General features: G+C 51.6%; 2 protein-coding genes across 2 annotated transcripts in view; one reads left to right on the top strand and one right to left on the bottom strand.

Moving 5' to 3' along the window:
- The window catches only part of AMPD3 (adenosine monophosphate deaminase 3), a 37,976-nt gene extending 22,000 nt beyond the window's left edge, over positions 1–15,976 (top strand). The window contains 11 exon segments of the mRNA XM_067038633.1: positions 251–381; positions 4,814–4,945; positions 5,480–5,521; positions 5,523–5,644; positions 6,360–6,486; positions 9,137–9,300; positions 10,326–10,446; positions 11,582–11,755; positions 13,355–13,465; positions 14,530–14,543; positions 14,545–15,976. Of these exon segments, the coding sequence (XP_066894734.1) occupies positions 251–381; positions 4,814–4,945; positions 5,480–5,521; positions 5,523–5,644; positions 6,360–6,486; positions 9,137–9,300; positions 10,326–10,446; positions 11,582–11,755; positions 13,355–13,465; positions 14,530–14,543; positions 14,545–14,704 (1,298 nt within the window). The 3' untranslated portion in view covers positions 14,705–15,976.
- RNF141 (ring finger protein 141) overlaps positions 13,955–16,251 on the bottom strand; it is a 66,205-nt gene continuing 63,908 nt past the window's right edge. The window contains exon 6 of the mRNA XM_067038632.1: positions 13,955–14,290. Coding sequence (XP_066894733.1) covers position 14,290 — 1 coding nt within the window. The 3' untranslated portion in view covers positions 13,955–14,289. The remainder of the gene's footprint in view (positions 14,291–16,251) is intronic.

The raw sequence follows: 16,251 nt of genomic DNA, 5'->3' as shown, positions 1-16,251 counted from the left end.
GAATTGCCTAAGCCCGTAAGGCTAGAGGTTAAGAAACCCATGTGAGGTTGCAGTCAGCTCTCTACTGCCCCCATCGACTCACATGGCTGTGGTTCCACACTTCAGCTGGGTCTGCAGAAAGCGGGCCCCTCCCTGCTCTGTCCTGACCTTCCGCCCAGGGGTCAGTCCCCGCAGACACTGGAGGTCTCCAAACTGGAGAGCTTGCAGTGCCTTCTCCTCAACTGTGGTTTCTCCCACTTCCCAATCTGCAGGAAAACGTACTGTCACCGACGACTGAACTTTCTGGAATCCAAGTTCAGCCTTCACGAAATGCTAAATGAAATGGCCGAGTTCAAAGAGTTGAAGAGCAACCCTCACCGAGACTTCTATAACGTGAGAAAGGTGCATTAGCCGTCCGGTGTTCAGAGCCGGTGCCCTAGCCCGTCCGGGCTCGGCCCCCCGTGTAGCCTTCCTATGTACAGAGGGAAGACTGGCCAGTTGCCTTCCGTGTGGCAGGCCACGCCTCAGATGGTACTTGGTATGACGTGGTGGAAACCTTTGTCCATGTTGTGTATCTGTTGGAATGTGCCCTCCTCCTTGAGAAATAGGGCATGGCCTATGAATTGGTTATAAGAGTGGAGATCAGTCTACTTTTACAATAGAGAATGTATTAAATTTATCATGGATCGAGAAGAGCTATTAAGACCTCTTTGGACTTGGGAGTTTGTGGCTCTGCTTCCTTCTGGATGGGGCGTATTTAAGGAAGAGCATCCGCTGTGCTCCCCTCTCTGGCCTTCCCCTAGAGTAGAGAGCTCAGGGCGCGCAGCCTGCAGGTGCCGCAGTCGGGGCCGATGTGCAGGTTAAATGATCACGGCCTTCCGCTTTGCCATTTTATTCCGTGTGACTAACATACAGCGAGTGTGGGATCAGTGCCGAGCATAGGGCCTCTGATGCCTAATGAGAGTCACTTCCTGTCCACAAACAGTTCCCAGCCTGTTACTATTAGTGTGATAGGTGTGTGACCCCGGGGTGTCTTTCAGGGAGAGGCCAGGACTGAGCTGACTCTGAGTAGGAGTTTGCCAGGCAGAGGGCAGGGCAGGGGGTGGAAGTGATGGCACAGCAGGTAGAGGAGGCTGTGGCTACAAGCAGCAGGAGGGGGAGAGCGGCCTGAGACAGGAGGGAGCGCGAGGGTGCTGGCGCAACTGCAAGGGGTGCAGTGTGGCTGGAGCTCAGGGGTGGGGGCAGAGGCTCGTGGCGGGCTGTGGGGAGTGAGCCTGCAGGTGTGGGTGAGGTTCTGGATCACGCAAGGGCCCATGGGTTTGTCGGAGGCGGGCGGGCGTGTGTGTGGTGGTGCTCTGGGACAGAAGCTCCGGGAGAAGGGTGGGGTAAGGCTATGCCTGGAGGAGGGGTGGCCACATCTGAACTGAGTCACAGCGGGGTTGTCACGGCCACAGGGGCCTCTGTCCCAGTGCCACCCCCTCTCTGGGGTCGGCTTTGACAGGGGAGGGTAGGCCAGAGGAGGTGGTGTCTCCTCTGGGGAGCCCAGCTCAGGCCTCCCTGACCCCCTGCCCGGGAGCACTCAGCAGTACTACATGGAAGGCCTTCTCCAGCGAGGCCCCGAGATCATCTCTGCTAAGCTGCATCCCACTTGGATGGGATCAAGAGCCTTCAGAGTGCAAGCTAGGCTCCTGGGCTCTGAGGCTCATGGGAAGTCTCAGGGATTTCCAGGCAGAGGTGAAAGGATGTGTGTTAGACACCACCTCCGTGGCATATTCACCTTCAAGCACCACCTGTTTCTTCTCTGTGATCCTCAGGTGCTCAGACAGCTGGGTGCCTCAGTCATTAGGTCAGCTCCTCTCTGCCCTGCCCGAAGGAACCCTACAACGCCCAGATGGGTGTCCAGGAAAACTCCTTGCCCAGCCCTGCGCAGCCCTGCCCTCTGCCCACGTGCACGCTCTGGGCCTGACTGCTTCCTGCTGCCTGCGCCTGACTGCACTGGCTCCACACGGCTTCTAAGGCAGGGCCCCAGTGGGTATTTGTGCTGTCTGGCCACCATGAGGGCGAGAGTCCTAGGGGCCAGGGGGCGAGGGGGCTGTGGTTACATCCCAGAGCCCATCCTCACGTTCCCTGTCAGTCTGGGGGTTCATGTGCTCTCTGGACAGAGGTGGCCTTGACCCCGTGCCGTGACACAGTGGGCTGTTCTCTGGCACCACAGCTATCCATTAACACACGTCCAGGTCAGGCTGTGCCTGCCCCTCCCAGCCTCCTAAGTGCTGGCTGCTTCATCTTACCCTGGAAGCCTGTGCTAGGGGAGGAAAGCTGACTTTCTGAAGTTCAGGGTGGGCTGGGAGGTGGCCTCCATACTTCCAAGTGTCTGTCAGTGTCATGGGGGCAGGCCAGGGTCCTGCTGAGGCAGGAGCTGTGCCTGGCTGTGGGTCAGTGTGGGCGGTACTTGTGAAATTACCTGCAACATCACATCAGGTCATGGGGTTATGGCACCATGAAGCCAAACCAGCAGGGCTGTGTAACTGAGATGACTGTTTTCTGCTCAGTTTGCTGCTTGGGAGTTGGGTAAGATTAGGCCTTACCCACTTCGGTTTAGGTGTCATATCAGAGATAGCAGATAGGTTTCATCTTCTGTGCCAAACTCGACCAACTGGGAGCGGCTACCTGAGGCTACTCCCGAAGCTTAGTGAAGAGTGGTGTAATTGATTACTGATGTTTGCCACGGGTGCGGAATAGTCAGTGTTGGCTTAGGGGCCAGGTATTGGCCAGCCCTGTTTAGAAACAATACTGTTTGTTTAGACCCAGATCTTAGATGAAAGCAAAGAATGCTCTTGGATCTTCTGGTGAATTGAAAATGCTGACCTCCAATGACAGGCTCTTTTACTTGTTCCTAAAATAATCACCTTGGTAATTTTGAAGTCTGGATCAGATGCTTCCTGGATTATCATTTTCCTCCCTCATCTAGTGACTCCTGGGGATGAGGACAGGCTGCACCCCCTGCAGTATGTCATTGATATGCTAAGAGGACAGCAAGAAAGCCCAGAATGTGCTAAGTCATGCTGAGGTAGTTGAGCCCAGCTGTGTCCAGATGAGATAACTCCGGCTGACCTTCGCTTGTGTGTCCCCCGTGAGCCCAGACCATCCGTGTTGTGCCTGACCCTGTGTACTGTGCTTTAGATGACATTCTAACTTTTGGTGCTTCCTTTCTCTGATGGCTAGTGGTCTTTCTTTCTGGTAGGAGCGGCAGGATTAAGGGCAGGAAGGGCCCTGATGAGTGAGTGATGTTGGTCAGTGATATGGGCTGGCTGATTAAAAGCCTCACAGAGGTTCAGTGGATCGGATGTCTGGTTTGGCATGACTTGGAGATGCCTGGCCAGCTGTGGACAGCATTCTTTGGCCTGAGGTCAGCCGCCTTCTCACCCCAGCCCTGGTAGAGTGCCCAGTCGGCTGCAGCAGGGACTGCACAGTGTGGGCTGGCAGCTGGAAGCGCCCTGGTCAGTGAGGCTGCTGCCACCCTCCTGGGGGAACCTCCCTCAGGCCCCTTGGGCTCATGGAAGGGGGTCAGGATGTTCACTGTGACTTCAGGCCATCCCTCAGCTTAGCCAGGGTTCCGTTTCTTTAGGGCTAGTGGCTGAGGGGGAATGCTTTGAGGGTTCCAGAGAGGTCAATGGCAAGTGTGGGATTTTGTGGGGCATTAGACGGGTCCTCAGGTTTCTATGAGGTTACGGATATCATTGAAACTACTGGAACCTCCCACACTTGTTCATTGGTCCATTCATCCATCCATTGATTCAACATCATACCAGGCTCTGGGGTAGGCGCTGGAGGCTTAGATGCATCAGACATGGTCCCTGTCCTTGAGGACTGAGCTCCCAGTCTAGTGATGAAGTAGACAGAAAATTATTAGATCAGATTGGAGGACATAAACAGTGACGGGAGTGTCTGCGCTAGGTATGTACCCCAAAGAGTTGAAAGCAGGGACTAAAACTGTTACTTGCATGTGAATGCTTATAGCAGCATTATTCACAGTGGCCAAAAAGCAAACCAAGTGTCCATCCACAGATGAATGGATAAATAAAATGCACACACACACACTGGAATATTATTCAGTCCTAAAAAGGAATAAAGTACTGATATCTGCTACATCCAGGGATGAACCTTGAAAACATTATAAGTCAAAGAAGCCAGACACAAAAGGACAAATACTGTATAATTTCACTTGTATGAAGCATCTAGAATAGGCAAACTCATAGAGACAGAAAGGAGAATGGTGGTCACTAGGGTCTGGGGGAGCTATTGTTTAGTGGGTACAGAGTTTCAGTTTTACAAGATGAAAAGAGTTATGGGGATGGATGGTGGTGATAGTTGCATGGCAACGTGAATATTTTATACCACTGAAGTGTATACTTAAAAATGGTTAAGAAGGTAAATTTTGTGTTATGTACATTTCAACACAATAAAAAAAATCTTAAACCAGACATTGAATGAGGCAATGTGGAGAAAAGTGCCTTATGAAGTCTAAACAGTAATAGGACACGTGTTATTACTGATGGTTCAGGATTTTCAGCTCACTCAGCCAGCCCTGCTCCTTGGAGGCATGAGGCCTTTGATCCTCCTTTACAGAGGGCCTCGCAAAATGACCCCAGTGCTGGCCGAGTGAGGATGTATGATCCTGGCCCTGGGACTTTCCAAGTTTTCATGCAAGAACTGACACAGAAGGTATCTTTCAGTGTGGCTCACAGAGGCCACCTTGTAAAGGCCTGGAGGGGTCATGTGTGTGGTGGCTGCAGAACAGTGTGGTGATCTGGCTGGTGTCTCTTCTCTCCAGGGTCAGCAGACGTTCCACCGCTTTGACAAGTTCAACTCCAAATACAACCCTGGGGGGGTCAGTGAGCTCCGAGACCTGTATTTGAAAACTGAAAACTACCTGGGAGGAGAGTACTTTGCTCAGACGGTCAAGGTGAGTGAGCCCTGGACCTCTCCAAGCCCTCCTCGGATTCCTGACAGCATCTGCATTCATGGGGTGGGGGCCTCGCAGGGCCTCCTGTCCTCTTCCCCTTCGTGAATCCCTGTCCATCCACCATCCAGCTCCGGCGAGGTGCAGGTGCCTGGGTGCCAAGTGCTGTGGCCCTGGCCACTGACTCCCGAGTGCACAGGCTGTGCTGTGTGTGGACTGTGCTGACTGCAGGCAAGAGGAGAGGGAGGGTGTCCACTGCTGGCCAACTCTCGGCATCCAGGCTTGCTGCTCTGTGTGTCTGCAGCCTGCACTGGGTATAGGTTAGCCCCATTTGGAGATGCTTCTGCTGTCTGGCCTGATCATGTGTGTGACTGTGCAGGTCCAAGGCCTTCTTCCCTAGGAAGGTGGTGTGAGTGCTGATGTGGCAGCAAGGGGATGTAGATCAGGCCTTCTGAGCCCAGCAGCAGGTGGCTGAGGGAGCTGCAGGATCTAGCAGCTGGGGTGCTTTGGGCTGACCTGAGCTCTTCTTGGTGCCAGGAGGTGGCCCAGGAGCTGGAGGAGAGCAAGTACCAGTACTCAAGAGCCACGGCTCTCCATCTACGGCTGCAGTCCTGAGGAGTGGCCCAACCTGGCCCGCTGGTTCATCCAGCACAAGGTCTACTCACCCAACATGCGCTGGATCATCCAGGTGCCCCGGATCTAGTAAGTGAGGCAGCTGCTGTCTACCTGTGTCCTCTGGGGTCACCAACCTGTCCCGCAGGAGCTGCTGAGTCTGTGCTACTGAGGGATAGGGCCTGTTCCAGTGCCAGCCTAGGCCTCTCTGCCCCAGGGATTTTCCTACAGGGTGGAGTGGTTGGCAAAGACATCCTTGTGACACTTCAACTCTGTTCTTTGAAGAACATACATGTGCAAAGGCCTGGTGGGAACTACTGCCCATCTTCTTGTCACTGTGGTTTGAGGATGAGCTATCCTTTTGGGTGAGGCCCAGGGTCTGAATGACCTGATGGGGGCCTACACTGCTGGCCCTCTCCCTGGATATGACTCAGACTACCACTGTCCTCTCCAGTCTGGCCATTGTGGCCTCTGGATGGGCCTGGGACATGTGGTTTAGGGGAACTGAGCTGAGGGGAGAGAGTTGGATCAGCCTGAATCCCAGCGCCCCACTCCCAGCTTGGCCTCTAGCTGGAGAAAGCTCTCTGATGGGTATGGGTAGGTGTTGAGTGTGCCACCAATGCCTAGTGTTGGAGAACTTGGCGAGGAGGGGAGGATCTGTATTGGAGCCCTACCTCTGACTTTACCCTGGGTGTTTAAATGGGGATCTGTGCTGCCTGAGGGAAGGGACTCAGGGGGCTGGTCTCTGATGGGCCAAAGGGGCTGTTGGGTCCACCTTAATCAGCAAGTCTCCACTTTCCCCTAGTGACATATTTAGGTCAAAGAAGCTGCTGCCAAGCTTTGGGAAGATGCTTGAGAACATCTTCCTGCCCCTTTTTGAAGCCACCATTAATCCTCAAGATCACTGAGAGCTTCATCTCTTCCTCAGATATGTAAGTGTGGGTGGCACCCAGGCAATATGCCCAGTGAGGGAAGGAGGAGAGAGGATTGGGGGGCAGTGGTTGGGTCAGCCTTCCCTTCTAAGATCCTGTTACTGGTGTGCCCCAGGCATGAGGTGGCCAGCCCAAGAGGCTGAATTTCTAGAATAATGAACTTGCTCCTCTGGGGCAGCCCTGCGGGCATGGGTGGGGTGCTGGGAAGGCAGCCTTGAGGCAGAAAGACTGAGGAGTTAGTTCCTGACCAGGTGGGGCTGGAAGGACTGGCCTCTGTCCCAGCTGTAGCCTCAGGTCTTTACAAATGCAGATATTTCAGGATCCTGCTTTTGCTTAGAAACCAATGGTCCTCCCACCTTGTTTGGTTAAGTACACAAGCCCCACAAAATATATTTATCTGGTTAGTTGTGGGAGAGGGTGAGAAGGGTGGAAGAGAGACTTAACCAGAAAGGGCATCAGCGGGGCAGGAGCTGGTCCCGCCCCCCGGGTGCCCAGAATAGAGTTGGCTGCAGATGGTGAGAAGCAAGTTCAGTGCCTGGTAGAGTTTATGGGGATGGTTTCCGACAGTGAGGGATGGGGAAGATCCAGAGGGCTGGGGTGAGGGAGGGAGGGATGACTGAGTGTGTGTGTGTGTGTGTGTGTGTGTGTGTGTGTGTGTGTGTGTGTGTGTATAGTAGGGGTTGGGGGAGTTTGGGGGTTGCCAGGAAGGTTTGAAGGGGCTGAGGGACGGCACTGAATTTATGTCTTAGACAAACACCATGCAGGCTGTCGTGTGAAGAAAGGCCTGGAACAGAAGGAGCTGGAGGTGGGGGACAAGGGGGCAAGGTGAGAGTCGGGGGGCCTGCCCCAGCAATGGAGACGTGCGGGGGGGCTTGAACCAGCAGTCACAGCTTACACTGATTATTCGCTCCCTGCTCCGGTGATCCACGCCATGACGTGATCTTGCTTCAGCCTCACGATCGCCCCACTTTACATCATTTTGTAGGTGTTAATAGTAAGCAGCATGATTATGTGTTGCTGTGTGTTAGACACTGTGGATTATCTCACTTAATCCTCACAACTGTCCTGTGAAGCTACTAGCTCCGATTTACACATGAGGAAATGAAAACTGAGAGATCACAGAGCTAAAAAGGGGCACAAGTGGAATTTGTACCCAGGGCCCTGGCCCAGGTGTTGTCATCCCCACATTAAGGAAGGTGAGGTGTATACAGACGGTGGGCGGGGCCCCTGGGTGGCACGGTGGGCACGGGTGGAGAATGGATGGGGCCTGGGCACACCCTGAAGGTGAGCATCCCTGAAGGGGAAAGAGTCCAGGGGGGCCTCCCGGCACCTGGCTTTGTCAGGGAGCAGATGGTGTGCCTTTCAGAGGACACCCCCAACTATGGGGGGACAGCAGGCTTGGGGAGGAGGAGTTGGGGTTTGGACATGTTTTGTGCTTGAGGCTCTGGGAGGCCCAGTTTGGGGCCCTGCATTCGCAGAACCCAGGAGAGGGGCTGACATTGCCCCCGTGCTGTGCCCCCAGAGTTCAGGTGCAGCATGGAGCTAGTGAGCGCAGAGCACAGCGGAACTCGAGGTCCGCCCTGGCACCCAGACCTGTCCAGGCCGTGTTGAGAGCTGCAGTGGGACCCTGTCATTTCCTTTGACACATAATGACTGACAGGGAAGATTCTGCGAAGACCCTGGCGGTCCCTTGCTCCCCTGGGCCCCTACTGCCATTTCAGAACAGGCAGACTCAGCCGGTCCTTCAGGGGCCCCTTCCCAAAGCACAGCTGTGGCTGAGGGACAGGAGCAAAACTGCCCTGCATGCTGGCTGAGAGCTGGGTCCTCGCAGGTACATCCTCCGTCAGGGCCTGACCTCTGGGAGCAGGTGATGGGAAGCCTGTGACTTGGGAAGCGTAGTGTGGGCCCCAGCTGCGGTGTAAGTGCAGTGGGAGGATGGGCATCTCCTGAGCCGCTCTGAACCTGCTCAGCCTGCCAAGGGGCCCTCTTGGATGGCACACACCTTGGCCTGTTTGAGAGGCATCCCAGCTGGCCACACCTGGGACATCATGGCCACTCTAGGGCATCCTCCTCCTACAGCCCCAAACACTGCAGACCCTGAGCCCATTTAGGCTCAGAGCTGGTCGTCTCACGTGGGAAAGCTCCTTAACTGGCCCTGCTTTGCTGTCAGCCAAGCCCTCCCTCACAGGGTCACTTGAGTATTAATTTAGCTGATGTGTGGTAGGTGCTTCAAGCAGGGCCTGACATACGGTAGGTGCAGGGGAAATGCCTGTCCCCTTCCCCTCACAGCTGTTGGCACCGCTGCTGATGGCACAGCCAAAGGATGGGAGGTGAGTATAGCTGCCTCACTGCTCACCTGGCCTGGCCTGAGTTTCCCTTCACTGTTGCCACCACACAGGGCTTGGCGCTCTCCAGACTGACTTCCGGGTTACCTCTGGAAGCCCCGGAGGGACAGACTGGGGCGCTGTGCCCACTCCCTATCCCTGGCAAGAATGTGGCTCAGGCAAGCCACAGGGTCCCCAGCTGAGGTTTCACACGTGAGAGGCCTGGGCTCCAATGCCTTTAGAAGGCTCACTTCAGCTGCACATATACTAAGGCCTTTGGCAGCTCGTCTGACCTGGTTTGACGCAGGACCCCTCCTCCTGCCCAGGTGACAGGGTTTGACAGCGTGGATGATGAGTCCAAGCACAGCAATCACACGTTCTCAGACAAGAGCCCCAGACGGGACGTCTGGACCAGCGAACAGAACCCGCCCTACAGCTACTACCTGTACTACATGTATGCCAACATCATGGTGCTCAACTACCTCCGCAGGTGGGTGAGCTGGCCCCTGTGCACACCTCAAACCAGGGGATGCTCCTGAGCCCGCCCCACAGGGCACGTACCCACAGGGCTACACACACATGCAGGCGTGCCTGCTGCAACAGACTCGATCACACATACAAGGCAGCCAGACCCCACGCCTGGACACACGTCCATACACGCACTCACCAACACATACATGTGTGCACGTCCATCCCTGATACGATAGAGACACAGGACCTGCTGACACACGTTCACTAACCTCCACACCAATGGTGTTCACACGTGCGTCTATCCATTCAGCGAATCACAGCACCTGCCACGTGAAGGCACCGTCCTGGCCATGGGACACGTAATAGGGAACAAAACAGATTGCATCCACGCGCTCACGGAGCTTCCATCCAGTGGTCTCACGCCCAGGCTCCCCACAGCGCACACACGGAGGTGAGGCCCACGAGGCAGGATGCTGAGCCAGTCCCTCCCCACACGTCTAGCGTCCTCCCACCCCTGCTGGGCCACGGGGCCTCAGAGGTCAGCCTCAGCCAGCGCTAGTTTGTGGGTGTGGAAGTTTTGAGTGGGACCATGATTGAAGGGAGACGGCCAGGGTTGGAGTCCTGGGCTGAGCTCTCTGAGGCAGGGGCTCTAGTTTTACCTCTGATGTTGCCCTGCTCAGTGGCTTCTGACATCTGGGTTTACCCCCTTTTTCTAACAAAGAGGCTGGACCCCACAGTTTCTCGTGGGCTTTCCTGCTCTGAAGGTCTATGAATCTGGGCTACCAGGCCCTGGGGAAGGGGAGGAGAGGATGGAGGACTAGGTCCTCTCTGTTCCCAGAGATGACGTCTCTTGGTTCTGAGGAGCTCTGGGCCTGGGCCTCAGCATCTGGGGAGAGGTTTCCAGGGTGCCCTGCCTCAGCTGTGCAGACCAGGCCAGGGGGGACTGTCTCCCCTGGAGTGGGCCCTGAGCTAGCAGTGCAGGCCAGTGGGGCCCGGGGCAGGTGGACCAGGGGTTCTTTCTCACCACAAGCCTCACGTCTGCAGGGAACGGGGCCTGAGCATGTTCCTGTTCCGGCCTCACTGTGGGGAGGCTGGCTCCATCACTCACTTGGTATCTGCTTTCCTGACTGCCGACAACGCTTCCCATGGGCTGCTCCTCGAGAAGGTAACCGGGCCCCTGACAGATGGCTGCCCTGCAGTAACAGTCCCGCCCGGGGCTGTCCTGGGGAGGAGTGGGACCATCTGGGCTCCTGCCTATGCCCTGGGAGGCTCTAGCCAGTGATGCAGGAAGGCTGGGCCTTTTTCTGGGCTGTGCCGTCTGTAGTCTCTTGGCTTCATATTTAATTATGAAAAAATATAGCCCAATACATCACAATTTAGATTTTCAAAAAAATGGAGAAATGGAAAAAAGTCCTTATTGCTATTACTTTAATAGAAACAGCATTATTAGCTTTTTAGTATTTCCAATTCCCATCTTTTTCCAGAATGTATTTCTAATATGCTTATTATCATAAAGAACACAGATTTTTGGTTCCTTCTTCGTCCCTTAACTTATCATCACGAGCGTTTTTCTGCGCTGCTCATTCTAAAGGCTGCTGAAAGGACGGCCGCCACTCGGTTGGGCTATGACTCATTCAGCCAGGCTCCAGCTGTTGCACAGAATCCACCCAACTTTTTGCTCGTGTAAGTCATGCTACCATGAACTCTGCATCGTCTTCTCCATATTTTGACTCACTTCCATAGGAAGGATATTTGTTCAAACTCCTCTCCTTCCCTGGTCCTGGGGAGGTCGAACCGTGTTTCATGTTTCTGTGTGGGGTGGGTGCTACATCAGAGAACCACTCTAGCCCGGTCAGGTCTGCCCCTTCCCACCTCCGAGGAGCTGCAGTGTTTACAGTCTCAACCTGAATGTTTATGGTCAGAGCGCAAAGCAACAAAAGTGGGGCATCTCCAGGACTGACCTATTGGGGTCAGCTCCTGGGGGAGGACAGCTGAGGACGTAGGCTGGGGTCAGCCCGGGGCCTTGCAGGTACCCCTCCTGCCCTGAGCTGTGCCTCCAGTCTGGAGCCAAGAGGGAGCACTTAGTGGGCAGGAGAGCAGTCCCAGGGAGGGATGGGCCCTGATGCAGTAGTGAGGTAAATGTGGAGGGTGGGCCTGGGGGTCCTGGCGTTGTGGAGCTCGGGGTGACTGGGGTCTCCTGCAGACAATGCCCGGACCCCTGGTTTCCCCTGGTGAATGCTTCCCCCATCCCTCCCTCCCCTCGCTGGCTCTGTTTCCTGAGTTTGGTGGTTCTTTTGCAGAGTCCGGTGTTGCAGTATCTCTACTACCTTGCTCAGATCCCCATTGCCATGTCTCCTCTTAGCAACAACAGCCTGTTCCTCGAATATTCCAAAAGCCCTCTGAGGGAATTCCTGCATAAGGGACTGCATGTTTCTCTCTCCACCGATGACCCCATGCAGTTCCACTACACGAAGGTGAGGACTTTAGGGGAAGATAAGGACGGTAGGTCCTCCCACTGCCAGCGCCTGAGCACACAGCTCAGCTCTGCCTTGGGGGTGGCGTTGGTGGCCCACTGAAGACAAGAGGTAACTTTCTGGTGAGGGAAGTGCTCCTTCCAGGAGCCCTCAGGGTTCTTGAATCTTTGAGGATTTTTCTTTGCGTTTCATTTTCCGTCTTTGATATTCACTAGCTTTGTGATGTTGGTAGAGCTACTTACTTGACCTCTCTGTATTTTATCCTTCTTCATGTGTAAAATAGGGATAAAATTGTCCCTATGTCCACCTCTACCTTATTGTAAGGATTAAGATAATGAATCAGTGTCTAATGTAGTGTCTGTGTACAGCATGTATTAAAGATGTTAGCTACCATTTTTGTTACCACGATTATTACTAGCACACTGTGGATCTCTGGGAAACTGAAGAGGAAGGGAAAGGCGATGCCATGCATGGGGACCAGTCACTAGTGTACGAGCACATTTGGGTGGTACTGATAAGACCAGCCACGGATTAGTAAAAACAGAGGTGCCTGGGTCTTCTAGGACAGGCTCCAAGCTCCAAGCTTCTGGTCTCAGGACCTCTTTATATTCTGAAGAACTGAGGCCCTCAGAGAGCTGTGGTTGACATGCCTTGTATCTAGTGATACTTAACTGTGTGAAATTGAAAAATATTAACTCATGTAAAATAACACTAATCATTAAATGTTAACAAAATTAGCAATTTTTATGAGAATCACCATATTTCTGCAAACTACAATAACAAAATACTGAGAATGGCATTTTGAAAATCTCTTTAATGTCTAGTTTAATAGAGGACAGCTGGATTCTCATCTCTGCTTCTGCAGTCAATCTGCTGTGATAAATTACTTTTATCAAAGTGTATGAAGAAAATCTTGCCTCACAAAATGCATAGTTGGAAAAGGGAGGACCTTCCAGAGGCCTTGGGGACCCTCAGGAATGTTGGGACCATGTTTTGAGAACCACTGCTCTACAATACAGAGGCAATGATGTGGCAAAGAGGTGATGGAAGGGCTTGTGATAAATGTCAGACATTTCACATCCCAGAGGACAAAGCGTAAGCACAGCTCAAACCCAAATGCTTCTGGGTTAACACTATCTCACTACTGATCCTTGATCACTTCTCATTCCTATTTAATGTTCCATCTCTGTTCTTTACTCAGATTAACTTTTATTTTGGATGATCTTAAGAAAATGTGTTAAATACAAAGCAAGACTATAGAGTGGGTACTAAAAGTGTGCACGACAGGGAGACAGGCATAGGAGAGCAGGCTGGCATCCCCAGTCATGGGCGCAGGGCTTGGAATATGTATTGGTCAACAGATAAATCTGTAGGGGTGTTCTTTGATATATCTGTCTTTGGCAACGTGAACTTTCACACAAAAAAGGTCTCCGGAGTTTGTAATTTAAGGGTGGGGGGATGTTGTTTGACTATTCAGGTGCCAGTCCTTAAAGAAAAATGAAATCTGCAATGTCAGTCTGATGTTTCTAGCTTGGGAAATATGTGAAGCATTGAAATGGATAGTCTCCCATCTAACACATTTACTTTGGGGGAATCTAGGAAGCACTTATGGAAGAATATGCAATTGCGTCTCAAGTGTGGAAGCTGAGCACGTGTGACCTGTGTGAGATCGCCAGGAACAGTGTGCTGCAGAGCGGCCTCTCACATCAGGTACGCCATGTGATGGCACCACCCCGTCCCTCCTGTCCTTTCAACACGTGTACATCGGATGCCTGCTGTGTGCCAGGCACTTTCTTGGCCCTGCGGCTGGGGATGAACAGAACAAGCAGGGACTCTGTCACACTGAAAACTCACATTCTAGGGGAGAACGCTGTGGAGACTCCTGAATTTTCATGGATGCTCTGTCACCTTTTTCAGACCTCTGCTCAGATGTCACCTCCTCAGAGAGGCCTTCCCTGATTACCCACATTCTACAATAGCCATACACTTACCCTCATTCTCCATCATAACATTTATTACTATATGACTGTCATAGGTAGTCATGTGTTTTTCTGTCTTGCCTTCTAGAATGTAAGTTCAGCATTATATCCCTGGGGCCTGGAATAGACCCTGGCACATAGTGGGCACTCAATACTTCTTGAATAGATGAATAGTATCTAGATTGAATAGAAAACTCTAGGGATGGGACCCAGACATCAGTAATTTAAAAAATATTTTTTTATAGCTCTCTAGGTGATTCTGACATGGAGCCAGGGTTGAGAACCATTGCTCCAGATGGTGTCTTAGGTCCCTGGGTACCTCCGCTGGGTGGTGTCACTGGTACAGGGAGAGGGCTGCATCTTGCTGCTCTTGTTGGATGCTGATGCAGACAAGAGTTAAGGCTCAAGATTCATTCTGTGGGGACTTGATTCCTTGGACTGGCTGTCCCTAGACACACCTGTGTGCTCTTGTCAGCTCCCGGGAGAGCCTTGGTAGAGTCTTCACGCCTTCACCTTGCCTTCTTCATTGCCAGCAGCTCTTGTAGTTCTTGCCTTTCTGATCAAGGAAAGCACAATTGGAAATGAAGGGAATAAATGTGGTTGTCACGGTGACAACCTCGAGGAGAGGGAGGCCAGGAGGAATTTTGTAAGAGCACTGTGGGGAAAGATGTCTTGATGGAGGAACTGCTTTGGAGGACTAGCCTGATTTGGTGTGGTTAATGTCAGAGCTGCCATGTGGATATAGAAAGTGATTCTAAGGTATATTGTTTCATTTGCATTTCTCTTGGTCTACAGGAAAAGCAAAAATTTGAGACAAAATTATTATAAAGAGGGACCTGAAGGAAATGATATTCGAAAGACAAATGTTGCTCAGATCCGGATGGCGTTCCGATATGAGACCTTATGCAATGAGCTCAGCTTCCTGTCTGACGCCATGAAATCAGAAGAGATCACAGCCCTGACCAAGTAGTCGAGTACTGGACATGCATTTTAACTTTCTGGTTTAATTTCAAATCTGCTGTGATTAACAGTGTTCAAGATACCAAACTATCCTCCATGGAGAGGAAGCCTGTGAAGAACTTTCAAACTAGTGATTTTTTGTTGCACTGTTCACTTTAAGGTCTAACATGTTCACTTCTGTTAATATTTTTGAGTAATAGATGGTGAATCCTCCTTGGGGATGTGGGAGCTGGACACTTGTCTGTACTCATTCCTAATTTTCCAAATGTTTCTCTTGAAGGTGCTAATGCTTGCATTGTTGGGGCCAGGATCTTACATGGTCCAGTGCCCACTGACAGATGAGGGCTGTGTGGTTTTCTGCCACGGTCCTCTCTGTAGCCCCTGCAGACTAGTTGTTATTTGTTCATTTCAGCCTCTGTTGGGCTGGCTGCCTTAAAATCTATTTCAAAGCTCCCTTTCATAAAGGAGCTACTTCAAGAGAATTAGAAAACTTCCTTTGTTGCGTTTTTTTTTTTTAATGAATTTTTAAAACTTTTATTTAGCCTTTCTCCCTTTCTATTTAGGAAACCAAATATTCACATCACAACCATCACTCCTATTTTGGATCTTGGTTTCCTTATCTGAAAGGTGAGAGTTTGCACTAGATAAGTGATTTTCAGGTGGTCGTCTGTGAGTTCCCCTCCTGGACCACTTCAAGGCAGGGGTGGGCAGGGGGGAGTGAGGTTCTAGGGTGCTGCTTTTACTTCTTCAAGGTGACTCTGCTTTCATCAGTTTTACATTGGGACTTCTGTGTATTTACATTTGAACTAAGGACTGTGAAAAGCACAGGACTAGATGACCTCTGTTCCTTTTGGCTTTAATATTCTATAATTGTAGCCCAATTATCATTTTACTAATGAAGAGTGAGTTAGGGCCACAGAAGTAAAGTTTGCTTAAGGTCACACAGCTCTAATAAGTTATAGGACTAGAACTAGGTTTCCCTCATCCTAATCCAGTCCTTTCCCCACTATTCCATCAGACCTCACAAATTTAGATTTTTTTTTTTTTTTGGTCACTGTAACCTGGTGCATTTTTTTCCCCCAAGGTGAAATCTCACCTTTACCTAATATGCAGACTTCTTCAGAAGATATAAGTGGTCCCTGGGGGCAGGTAGAAAGCATTTTTAAAGACTAGTCTGAATTTAAGCTTTACCAATGTATTCTTCATCTGTGTTACTAGTGCCTGGTACATAGTAGGTGCTCAATAAGTGTATATTAAATAAATGAATGAATTTCCTCTTTTGGCAACTTTTTAAGGATGTGTGCTTCTGGTACTCACCAAGCTGCTCAAGGACCTTCCTGTCTATCTCTGTGGGCAAATGCACACTACAGGAAGCCCTTCTGAATTATTACAGAGTTAAAAGAACCCTATTTTTGCCTGTGAAAATGCTGCTTACCTGACTTTAGATTATCTTGTCCTCTTACTTTATAATGCTTATCACCTCCACTGGTCAACTTAGTACAGAATAATAAATGTAGTCTTTTTACTAGGCAGACATGTGCTATTTTAATCATGAAA

The sequence above is a fragment of the Kogia breviceps genome, chromosome 7 (genome assembly GCF_026419965.1).
Source record: "Kogia breviceps isolate mKogBre1 chromosome 7, mKogBre1 haplotype 1, whole genome shotgun sequence".
Lineage (NCBI taxonomy): Eukaryota > Metazoa > Chordata > Mammalia > Artiodactyla > Physeteridae > Kogia > Kogia breviceps.
Note: the sequence above shows the minus strand (reverse complement) of the source record. Positions and strands in the feature narration are given on the sequence as shown.